Below are 13,055 nucleotides of genomic sequence, written 5' to 3'. Positions count from 1 at the left end.
GGAAGAAAGTCTTTGTTTCTGTAGCCAATGATCTCTGTTTTTCCTACAATGATGCTGAGTTTGGTATTTGGTCTTTTCATCCTAGCTCAGTGGTATGAAACCATTTGCCCAAGGTTATGGCCCATTTCATACATAAGATGTTAAAATAATAATTTGGGACTGATATCTCTGTTTTTTCTCTTTGTAGGCTGTGGAATGTTTACTTTCCTCTCATCTGTTACTGCTGCTGTCAGTGGACTCCTGATGGGCTATGAACTTGGGCTCATCTCTGGGGCCCTTCTGCAATTAAGTGGCTTATTAGCCTTGTCTTGCCGACAACAGGAAATGGTTGTAAGTTCCCTGCTCATTGGGGCCTTATTGGCTTCTCTCACAGGAGGATTCTTCATAGACAGATATGGAAGAAGAACTGCTATCATATTATCATCCTGCTTGCTTGGGCTGGGCAGCTTGGTTGTGATCCTGAGCCTATCCTACCCAGTTCTTATAATAGGACGAATTGCCATAGGAGTTTCCATATCACTGTCTTCCATTGCTACCTGTGTCTATATTGCAGAGATTGCTCCACAGCACAGAAGAGGCCTTCTTGTATCACTGAATGAACTGATGATTGTAATTGGCATTCTTCTTGCCTATATTTCAAATTATGCATTTGCCAGTGTTTTCCACGGTTGGAAGTATATGTTTGGCCTTGTTATCCCGTTGGGAATTTTGCAAGCCATTGCAATGTACTTTCTTCCACCCAGCCCTCGATTCCTGGTAATGAAAGGGTATGATGAAGCTGCTAGTAAAGTCTTAGGAAGATTAAGAGGCATCTCAGACACTACTGAAGAACTTACTGCAATAAAATCTTCCTTGAAAGATGAACACCAGTATAGTTTCTGGGATCTTTTTCGTTCAAAGGACAACATGAGGACCAGAGTACTAATAGGCCTCATGTTGGTCTTTTTTGTGCAAATCACAGGACAGCCAAACATTTTATTTTATGCATCAACTGTCTTAAAATCTGTTGGATTTCAGAGCAATGAGGCAGCCAGTCTTGCCTCAACTGGAGTCGGAGTTGTCAAAGTCATCAGCACAATTCCAGCTACCCTTTTTGTGGACCGGGTTGGGAGCAAGACTTTTCTGTGCCTTGGCACCTCAGTGATGGCAGCCTCCTTGGTGACTATGGGTCTTGTGAATCTTAACATCCATATCAATTTTACCAGTATCTGCAGAAGTCATAGTCCTATTAACCACTCCCTAGAAGACTTAATTTTTTATGAACAAGGAAATCTGCCAGTTAGCAACAACAGTCTCAAGGAACTATTTATGGGGATAACTCCAAATAGCAAGAGCTCACTCATGTCGGTCAGAAGTGATACCAAAAAGCAAGGGGAGCTGATATGGGCATCTGTGCCAAGTGTTGGAACCTCTAGACCAAGCCCAACACAACACCACCAAGAAAGGGGCCAAAATGAAGTCCCAGAATTTTTGAAGTGGCTCTCCTTGGTCAGCTTACTTTTTTATGTTGCAGCTTTTTCCATAGGACTTGGACCAAGTAAGTATTTCATAATCCTATGTTCCTTGACCCAATTTTGTCCATTTTTAAATGGTAACCTATTGTTTGTAGATAGTCAAACTGTTCTCTTATAGTTCATTGTAAACATGGTTTCTGGGGACAAAAGGTTAGCTTAACACGTCTTTGCAATCTTCTTGCTATGTCATAAGGATATAGTAGCTATCAATTAATTGGTCATTGCTGTCCAAGACGCAGAATGACATGGTAGAGAGAGCATTACATTTGGTGTTAAGACAGCATGTTTTGCTTACAAGTTTTGGCATTATCTAGAGCAAGTCACCAAAACTTTTTGATCCTGTTTCCTCATCTGTACCACTTTGTCCTACCTATTTTTTGGTGTTCTTTTGAGGGTACAATGAGATAAACATATGTGAAAATGTTGTGTGATGGCAAAAGGCAATAGAAGCATAAGCTATTATTATTCAAAATTTTGTGAAGAAACATAGTGGTTGTCAAAGTCATATTTATTCTATACTTACTCAAGTGATCTAGTGTTAGTGTTGGATCAATGATTTAAAAGTCTTACTTTCTTATAGCTCATTAGTCATAATGATCATTTTAGAAAATCATTTCAATAAATATTTGCCACATGTCTTTTGTATGTAAAATTTCTAGAATCTGAAAATATGAAACAAAAAATAAAGTGATCCTTATTTACTACTGATGGACAAAATATACATAAATTAAATCAATACAAAGTCATAAAAATAAGTCCATAGAATAAAGGAGAGAATGCAGAAGGGGGTGTAAGACAGAGTTTTGGGTAGCAGGGGCACCTGAATTATGCTTTGAATTCTAACAAGTTGGAAGTAAGGAGAGAATGCATTCTAGACCTGGGGAATTACTTATACAAAGACACAGAGATAGGTAATGAAGTTTTGTTTATAGGTAACATCTAGCAGAATAATTTTTTTAGTATTTAGAATGTATAATATGAAATAAAAGTACAAAGTAATTGGGGAAAAGATTATGCAAGGATTTATGTGCCAAACAGAGGAATTTATATTTTTTTTCCTACAAATGATAAGGAGTCATTGAATATTTTTAAATGAGTGAGTGGGACAATGATATGATTTCTGTGTTCTAGAAACATCAGTTTGATAGCTGTTGGGAGAATGGATCAGAGAAGAGAAGACTGGAGGCATAGAGATTGATTGAGAAGTAATGAAGGCCTAAACTAGAAGAATTGTCTAGTATAGACCATTGATTTCATTTACTTCCAACTTGTCTAGAAGATTATAACCTCACTTCTCCATCTCACCCATCTTCAGTTGCTCCCTAGTACTTTCAAATATGCCCAAATCTCCCTCATCCTTTAAAATTCCTTCACTAGATCTTCTCCTCAATCCATCAACTTATGTTTCTCCTCTCTTTCTCAGCCAAACACCCAGAAAATGTTATTCACTCACTGTTTCCACTTTTTTCTTCTACTCACTCCTCAAATCATTTCAACCTAGCTTCTGAATTCATTACTTGACTGAATTTTTTTCAAAGTTACTAGTGGTCTTCTAATTGCCAAATATGGCAGTCTTTTTTCATTCCCTATCCTTCTTCCTCTCTCTATTGCATCTGTCCATACTGATCATATCTCCTGACTGATACGCTATCATTTCTGAATTTTTCTAACACTATTTTCCTCCCATTTCTTCTTTTGCCTGTCTATTCCAAGAACTGTTGCTTCCCAATTTCCTTTGCAGATTTATCACCTAAATTATGTTCTTCAAGATCATGTTCTGGACCTTGTCACTCTAGCACTTCTATATTCTGTCTCTTGGTAACTTTATTCAGCTTCTGTGGGTTTAACAATCTTCTTTAAGACAATGACTCCCAGATTCTTCAGTATCTCCCTTGATCTTCAGTCTTGCACCACTTGTTACTTATTGAGCATTTAGAACTGAATGTACCAGAGATATCTCAAGTTCAACACCATAAAACAGAACTCATCTTTTCCTCATAACTCAACTTCTTCCATACTTCTCAATTTCTACCTTAAAGATAACCTTTCTTCAAGTTTTCTAAATTCATAACTTTGACATTATCTTCTATTCATTTACCTTCAATCCAAATGGATGTTTGGATTGTTGTCAATCCAATTGGTTGTCAAATGTTGCTGTTTCTATCATCACATTTTTCCCATTAATCCTTTGTTTTTACTCATAAAATTGCCATGTTAGTTCAAATTCTTCACACTCCATGATTAAATATTGCAACAGCTTCCTAACTGGTCCTCCTCCATCAAAGCTTTCTCCACTTTATTTAGTTCTCCAAGATGCTTCCTTAAGCATGGAGCTGACTGTATTATCCCCCTACAATTGGAATGGCTCCCGATTATTTCTAAATTAGTCTTCCTTCCAAGACCCCTTTTCATTTTTTCCCTTGTGAATGGATGCTGAATCTCTATCCCCACTTTGTGTCAGAGAGAACCTAGAATCTTTACTTCATTATTACTTTAACCTTCCCACTGGTAGTGGGCTGCTTCTGTGAAGCTGACACCTTGATACATGCTATGGACTTCTGGCCTATATATTGTTACCACCTCTGGGTCTTTCTATCTGAACCTACTACTTTCTATATGAAGCATTTCCTGATCCCCTCAACTCCTAATGCCCTTTCTCTCAATTTAATTACTTTTAAAATTATTGCATTTAATTACTTTGTTTTTATTCTTTTTACATTTATTCTTCATATTCTTGTATTTATAGGCTCCACAATTAGAATTTATGTCCCTTGTGAATGTGTATTGTTTTATTGGTTATAGTGCCATGCCTAGTCTGTAGCACAGTAAGTGGGGTTTCCTTTCATATGTGGGTTGGATGAGATGGCCTCTGAAGTCTCTTCCAACTCTTAAATTTTTTGATTCTGTGAACAAAAACTACTGGATTGGGTGAGTAAGATGGAATGAACCGTGAAGAAAGAAAGCTTCCTAAATGATAGTTGGCTGTTGTCCTTCATTCTCAAAGAGGAGGACCAAAATTTACATCACTATGTTGGAGCCAAGGTACAGCCAATCAGATCAAGATGAGCTCAGAAGTCTCCACTACAGGCTGCTGGCAAATGGACCACCTAGTAGGATCTAGCAGAACTGTCTAAGGGTGGCAAATATGCCATATAGGAGTGCCATGGCTCGCTGCTTCAGTGGGTAATAAAGAAAGAGAATTCACTACTTAGAGAAAGGTGTTAGGGATACTTTGGGGAGGTGAGGAGGGAGAGTTAAGTATATAGTAATGTAAGAGATGGAAAGAAGTGAAGTTATAGGATAAAAGGGACATCTTAGTATTTAATAATTCCATTTACTTGGAAAGATAAAAAGTGCGGTTTTATTTATTTGTTTAAATTTTTGATTGTTCTTGATGAGCAAAGAAGTGAGGTGGGGAGTGGGAAACAATTTTAATGTTACAGGACACAAAGAATTCTTTAAAAATCTGTCTGACTTACTCAGCTTCCCCAGTGATGTACATGGAGCATGACTTTACTCATGTAAACAGCCTGGGAAAGGGAGGGAGGAGTAGAAAGATGGAAAGAGAAGAAGGAAATATGGGATGTTTCTTTAAAGTACATTTTGCTCACAGGGGTAACCTCAGGAGGCACACAATTTATTTCCATTAGGTTCCCAGGGGGTTAGGCATCATGTTACTCAGTTCAGCACAATATAAACAACTTAAAAGCCACCAACAGCAGCTGCTGTGTCAGCTAATTTCACCAGAGCCAGGCCAAAAGTTTGAGAATTTCTTTCAAATTATATATATCCTTGGTATTTGGCTCACTAGAATGGAGGGTTCATTTCATTTCTCAGTGTTAACCTTATCCAAAAGGTTGTTTACTCTTTATACTAATAATTGATATTCATATAGGTTTGAGTAATTTAGAAAGTGCTTTGCATATGTTATATTGTTTTCAATTTCATTATATTTTAGATAATATTAGATAAACTTTGCCTCTCCCCTAGAGGTAGTATAGTCTTCGCTATTATAGTATGCTGGACAGAGCATTGGAGCCAGAACCCAATGTCCAAGCCACTTAATTTCTCTAGGCATTAGATGCCTCATGAGGGGTTTGACCTAAATGATTTCAAATATCCTTTCTACTTTCAAAGCCATGATTTAGTTTTTTGAAATCATATTTCTGGCCATGATTTAGGGAAGCTAGTTAACTTCTTCACTAATTTGTGAGACGACTTGGGTAACTCTTCTGCCTTTAGTTAATGAAATGTAAGTGCCAATCTAATTTATACTTTCTTTTCCTGACTCTTAAACATCACAAAGGTAATGAATGAGTTTGCTAGGCTATCAAACCCATCCATTACAATTAAACAAACAAACAAACAAAACCAACACAAAGCATCAGTTTAAAAAAAATTTAACAGTTTTTAAATTAAATTTTTTTTTTAGTATTTTAGATATATTTTAAATATATTTAGATATATGTTTGTTTTTTACTGACTTCTTGGAGTGGTGATGGGGAGGACAAAGGTACATTCTCCTGAACAAAGAAGGGAGATGGAGAGTGGGAAACAATTTTAATGTAACAGGACACAAAGAGGTCTTTAAAGTCTGTCTGACTTACTCAGCTTCCCTAGTGATGTACATGGAGCATAACTTTAATGTAAACAACCTGGGGAAGGGAGGGAGGAGTGGAAAGATGGAAAGAGAGGAAGGAAATATGGGAAGTGAGAAGGTTAAGTCAAAGGGTAGAAACAGTTTAGTAACTTTTTAAATATAATTCCAAATTGTTTTCCAGAGTATTTGTATTGATTCATAGTTGGTGAACTTTGTTTTAATTTGCCTGACTGCCTGCAACTTTGCTAACATTGACTTTCCATTATTTTATGATAAGTACCAATTTGATGACAGGGAAGTAAAACCTTACAGTAGTTTTAATATGCATTCCTCATATTTCATGATTAGTTATTTGGAGCACTTTCTCTTATAGTTACTGATAGTTTATATTTTTTCCTTTGAAAACTGTCCATATCTTTTCTTTGAAGTATTTGTATTTACCATTTTTTATTGAGTGATATGATATTATGCTCTTATAGTACAATTTGTTCTGTCATTTCTCAGTTATGGAATACATGGCTTTTTTTAGTTATTTGTATCATTTTTTAATTTATTGGGTTTTTTTTTTTGCTATGATCAACAAAGTTATAAACCAACAGCTTCAATCTATAAAAAACTGTCATTAAATGTGGAAATATGTATGGAAGAATTGTACATGCTTAACATATATTATTTGCTGTTTAGGGGAGGGGGTGAGGATAAGAGAGGGAGAAAAATTTGAAACAAAATCTTGCAAGGATGAATATTGAAAACTATCTTTACTTATATTTTGTAAATAAAAAGCTATTATTAAAAAAAGAAAATGAACAGAATAAAAATACTAATTTGCTAAAAAATTCAACTATCATTTATAATTTAAGGACTTGAATGCTTTCTCTTTATAAGAATTAGATAGATAGATAGATAGATAGATAGATAGATAGATAGATTATTTATCAAGCTCTACACCCTGTATCCAGCACTCTGCAAAAGAAAGTTTTTAAAAATTGGAATTAGAATATTATTATTGATATTACAAAGGAAGAATTTTTTCATAAAATACTTTAGAATTCCTTAAAACAGCAAGTTCTAACACATTTGAAATACAAATTGATTTATAAAAATAAAGTTTTAATATTGTAGGATTTTAGAGCAGGAAAAAATTGTAGAAATTGTCTTGTCCAACCTTGCAGATAGTCTCTCAGAGCTGAAGGGGACCTTAGAGATTAACTAATACCCTCTCAGGATTAAAATTCAAGTCTCCTGACTCATAGAGCAATGCTTCTATGCATAAGGATTTAAGAAAAGCAATAAAGCAAAATAATCCTGTACAATAATGTTATTCCCAACTGGTTGAGCTCTTACCTAATTAATTTTTCTTTTATTATTCAAATTAATTTCATTTGTACATATATATACATATATATGTATATGTATATACACACACACACACATACAAATGTATATGTATGCTTCAATCTGTACTTTGAATGTGTGTTTGGATATGGCTAATATGGGGATTTATTTTGTTTAACTATACATATTTGTAACATGTTTTGTTTGTCTTGATTTCTTAATAGGTTGGGGAGGAGAAGGTAGGAGGATGAGAATTCAGAACTGAAAAAAATGTAATTAAAAATACATTCTTAGTAAGGATCACTTCTAACTTAATTTATTCTCAAAGTAGATTTATTCTGGAACAAATATTAATATAAACCAAGCATTATTAGTGAAAAATAGATAATATGAACACATTAGATAAGTGGATGGTATGAATGTATATACATATTGCTTCAGTGTACCCTTTGAATGTGTATATGTGTGCACATGCACGCATGCTTTGGACATGGCTACTACTAAACTTTGTTTTGCTTAACTATACATATTTGTAAAGGGTTTGTTTGTTTTGATTTCTCAATAGATGGGGGAGGGGAAAGTGGGAAGAAAAGAATTCAGAACTGAAAATAAAATAAAATTGAATTTTTAAAAATTCATAGTAAACAAGAATCACCTCTAGCTTACTTTATAAAATCTCAAAGTAAGTTTATTCTGGATCAAAAATATTAATATAAACTGAACATAATTAGTGACAAATGGATAATATTACATATAGTATTCATATATAATGAATAAATAATAGTCATGGTTCCACTTTTAGAATAAAAGACAAACAATAACGAGAATTATATTTTTCTATTATCTTCATCTTCATATATATATTAATATATAAACACACATATACACCTGCATATATACATATATCTGTATATATGTATGTATAGGAACTTCAATCTGCTCTTTTGAGTCCATCACCTTGTTTCATTATCATTCCTCTGAAATTCTGGTTGGTTATCATATTGATCAAATTTCCTAAGCCTTTCAGAATTGTTTCTATTTATGATATTGTTGTTACTATATAAATTGTTATCCTGGTTTACTTCCCTTCCTTCACTCTATTTCAGTTTTCCAAGGTTTCTCTACAACCGTCCCGTTATTTCTTACAGCACAATAGTATTCCTTTATATTCATATGCCATAACTTCTGCCATTCTGCTTTTTCCAGTTCTTTGCCACCTTGAAAAGAGTGACTATACATTTTTTATACATATGAATTCTTTTTTTCTTTCTTTGATCTTTTTAAGGCATAGATTTACTATTTCTGAGTCAACAGATATGCATAATTTAATTTCTTTTGGAACATGGTTACAAATTGCTTCCCAGAATGGCTGGACTCATTCACTGCTCCACCAACATTACATTAAAAGTCTGTTTTCCCATAGCCCTTACAGTATTTATTATTTTCCATTTTTGTTTAGTTTGCCAATCATACTCAAAGTTGTTATAATTTGCATGCCCCTAATTATTTCACTTGGAATTTATAATGCTTCTCTCTGACTCTCTCCCCTACCATCTTTCTCTATCCCTTTCCTCCCCCTCCATCCACTCAGTCTTTGGTAAAACTCAATCATTATCAGGGTTTCAGCTTTTACCTGTATTCTGGATGACTTCCAACATCTCTATTTGCTGGCCTTTGCAGATTCATTAGTAAGTTTTGATTCAAGGCAATGTCCATTTTGAAAATATTCTTATTTTTATAGAAAAATGGATTGGTTACAATTATGATATAATGGTGTATAATAGCAATATATATAATAGCAACAAAAACAATAATAATGATAAAAACTAATCTATTCTTTAAGAAGGGTTATTGAAGGTAAAATGAATACAAGCAGCATATAAAAATCTGTCATGGAAGTATATACTGTGTTTCATGGGACACTAGTGATTTTACTTAAGCAAATATGCTTTCCTCAACTCTATGTATTTAATTATTCATCTAACAGAGATGACTTGTATTAGGCAAGGAAGTCTATAGCTAGTTCCAAGATTTAACTGTCATTAAAAAAAGGAAAGGGATTAGCAGGAATGGAAAAATAGCTTTCAACTTTCATACCGAAGGAATAAATGAACCAGACTTTTAAAAAAATTCTTAATGTCTACAGACAACTTTTAAGTCAGTGTGCTCCAGAGAATTGTATTAATCACCTATTGCTAAGTGAAATGCATTATTTCATTTCTTCTGTGAGGATTTTGGCATGCTAATTAGAAGGAGTCACTTGATATAAGGAGGAGGAAAGATGAAACCTGAAGGGTACATACCTTGCAATTATGTTATTGGAATGTTTTGTAGAAAAAGAAGGTTTTAAGGTAGCTGAGAGATTCATTTAATGAATCCAGGTCCTTGTTTAGTCTTTAAATGAAAATAATGCTACTTTGCAAAATGTGTTAAAGTTAAAAAAAACTGTACATAGGCATTTGATTTTTTTTAAAGGATTATTCTTTTGACTCTTTGCCTTTCTTTTCTTTTACTTCCTAACTCAGAGTCCATTATTTCACAGTATTAAATGTATTACTGATTAGTTTTACTATTACTGAATAGCTTTAAACTGGTGATACAATACTTGCATTTCCAAACCCTTCTACCTCAGCTCCAGGTTAACATCCTTACCTTTTGGGCATTTCCACTTTGTAGATTTACCAACTCAAATTAAGAGCATATAAATTGAATACATTATCTCCATCTCCCTCCCCAAGTTCCTTTTTTTTTTTTCTTTTTTGCTATCACTATTCTCTCATTCATTCAGGCAGGAAAACCTGGAATTATATTTGATTCATCCCTCTCCTTCTTCCCTATCTTCATTTGATTACAAAGTCCTATCTACTTTTACTTCAGATTATCTCATATCTTTTTCTCAGTCTTGCAGCTACCACAAAATAATGAAGCCAGATCCCACAATATTAATGCCTCATGCTTATAATACTGCAATTGAATCCTTCTTAACTCTCCTTTCTTTAGTCTGACTTATTGCTGCAAGATTAGTCTTTCTTCAATAACATCTTCATACTTACCCACATTAACTTAGAAACACTAAACAAATAGTTCATTTATTTTCTACTGTGGAATTTTTGTGGAAGGAACTTCAGAATCATTCAGTTTAGCTCTTTTACTTTAAGGTGATAAATGACTTTACCAATAGCATATACCTCTTAGAGGCAAAACTAAGACTCTTCAACCTAAATTAAGTATGTAAAATACACATTAGCTTTACAGATGGATTTTTAAAATAATAACTTTATTCTGAAAGCTAAAATTTCTCACAGTACTATAAATGTTAGGTTCTTAATCTTTATCTAAGCTATGGATTTATTTGCTATGAACCCATTCTTAGAATTTTTTTTTCATATATGGGATGAAATACTTAGGATTAGAAAGGAACCCCCAAGTCAGTGAAGATAAAGGTAGAATTTACCCCCCAGGCTAGTTTATTGATTCCTGAAGTACTTACTAGATCTGTACAATCTAGATTAAGAACCCTTGTTCTAGCAATCCTTCAATCTCAAGTTCTAGATTTTATACATAGACAAATCTATACATACACATGTTTTATATGTGTATGTATGTTACACAATTCAACACACAAAACCCTGAATGTTTATAATATGCACATATAACATGTATTATATAATGGACAGACACATGTATAACACATAACAAAAAGCATGTAGTACAATATATACATATATAATAAATACATAATATATACATATTTTATGGAATACACAACTTGCATATGACACATATAATAGATATGCATGTTTAATACATACATAATGTACAAACATAATACACACACATAGATTTAATGTACATACATGTAAAACAATATTATATCAGGAACACATAATATGCAATGCTATGTAATATATATGTATGAGTAATATACACATATTCACATATTTAACACACATATTTCATGCACATATGTGAGGTGATCATGCAGCAATAAAAATTACATGTGTAAGAGTTGAAATCAATACTACTTTTAAAAAAATGTGTTGAGTGTCTATAATAACAAAAGGAAAACAATCCATGTTCTCAAAGGACTGACATTATATTGGAAGAAACAAAATGTATAAAGTTAAGTCTATGCAGGGTAAATATAAAGTAAATCCACCTGGGATTGGGAGAAAGAACTCTAATACTACGGGAGATCAGGAAAGGCCACCTGGAGAAGAAGTCAAAAGATATTTATTATTTTAGGACTTTTTTCATATCAGATTTTAAACATATTACAAAATCTTATTAACCTGATGTGGTTATTAATCAAATATTGCTTGTAAAATAAGCAAAGCCCTTGACATGACTAAAATAGGCAACATTCTCTGTACTGAAAGCAAATTTGACACTCTCAAGTAAACCTTCTTAGATCTGCATTGGCACATATCAATTGATGCCATTTATGAGATACAAGGGCACTATTTTTTCTGAACTTTGAGTTATCAGTTGCTTTAAAACTTTGGTGATGGAAGCTAGAACCAGGCTAGTTTGTTTTTAAATGGTTAATATCACTAAGAATCTTAACTTTGTCTTCCCAGAATTGTTATGGTGTAGATCATAATTTTTAACACCACTAATCTAGTTTGTTTTCCCATGAGGACTCAGGTTAGAGAGTAAAACAAAATCTCTGATCTCTAAATTTATTCTCAAATGATGAAACCTTGTTGACTCATAAAAATGTTTTTTCTGCTTCTCGGGTCTTATAGTTCCAAGATTTTTTTAAGGGTCCTAAGTTGTTTTAAGATTATAGGTCAAGTTGGCAAAATACTGTCAGAGAAATAACATAGTTCTTAAAGTCAGAAAGCTTCAGGTGAAATTCTGCCTCAGACATCAACTAGATGTGTAATACTGGAGTCCCATTTTTGACATTTTGGACTTCTGTATTAATCATTCAAATTTTCTGAGCCCTAGTTTTCTCATGAGTGTACTATTTTTCATTTTTTTTTTTTTTTGGTCAGTAAGAAGCTATATCAATGAGAGCTGTTATCATCATTATCATTTGCATTTTTATTATGCTTACCATATTTACTCATAGCATGCTTTATGTTGTTTCCTCCCCAAGGACACAGTAGATTAGAAGGTCATAGTCAAGGAAGACATGGATTCTAGTTTTACATCTGATTTATACTGACTGTATAACACTGATCAAATTACTTAACATATCAACACATCTAGGCAACTCTCTAAACTAATAAATCTTAGATCTGTGCATTGGTGAAGGGAGATTTCTTCTTCTTGTTCAGTGGCATCTGATTCCATGAACCTATCTGGGGTTTTCTTGGGAAAGAGACTTCTTTGCTACTTTCTTCTCTAGCTCATAGATGAGAATATTAAGGAAAACAGGGTTGAGTGGCTTGCCCAGGATCACACAGATAATAAGTATCTGAGGCCAAATTTGAACTCGGGAAGATGAGTTTTTCCAACCCATCTTTCTCAGGTAGCAGGAGGCAATGCCCATTCAGTGATTATGGCTAAGTAACTTTTACCTAGTCCAAAAAAAAATCAGTCTGGGAAGGGAAGACCCAAAGGATTTCTGACCAAAACAGAAATAGTTGCTATTTATG

The 13,055-nt window shown here is 33.6% G+C and overlaps 1 protein-coding gene across 1 annotated transcript in view; it reads left to right on the top strand.

The window, feature by feature from the left end:
- Nucleotides 1-13,055, top strand: part of SLC2A12 (solute carrier family 2 member 12) — a 63,380-nt gene that overhangs the window by 32,391 nt on the left and 17,934 nt on the right. Inside the window, exon 2 of the mRNA XM_051997788.1 lies at nt 188-1,537. Within this exon, the coding sequence (XP_051853748.1) occupies nt 188-1,537 (1,350 nt within the window). The remainder of the gene's footprint in view (nt 1-187; nt 1,538-13,055) is intronic.

The sequence above is a fragment of the Antechinus flavipes genome, chromosome 4, assembly GCF_016432865.1.
Source record: "Antechinus flavipes isolate AdamAnt ecotype Samford, QLD, Australia chromosome 4, AdamAnt_v2, whole genome shotgun sequence".
Taxonomy (NCBI): domain Eukaryota; kingdom Metazoa; phylum Chordata; class Mammalia; order Dasyuromorphia; family Dasyuridae; genus Antechinus; species Antechinus flavipes.
Note: the sequence above shows the minus strand (reverse complement) of the source record. Positions and strands in the feature narration are given on the sequence as shown.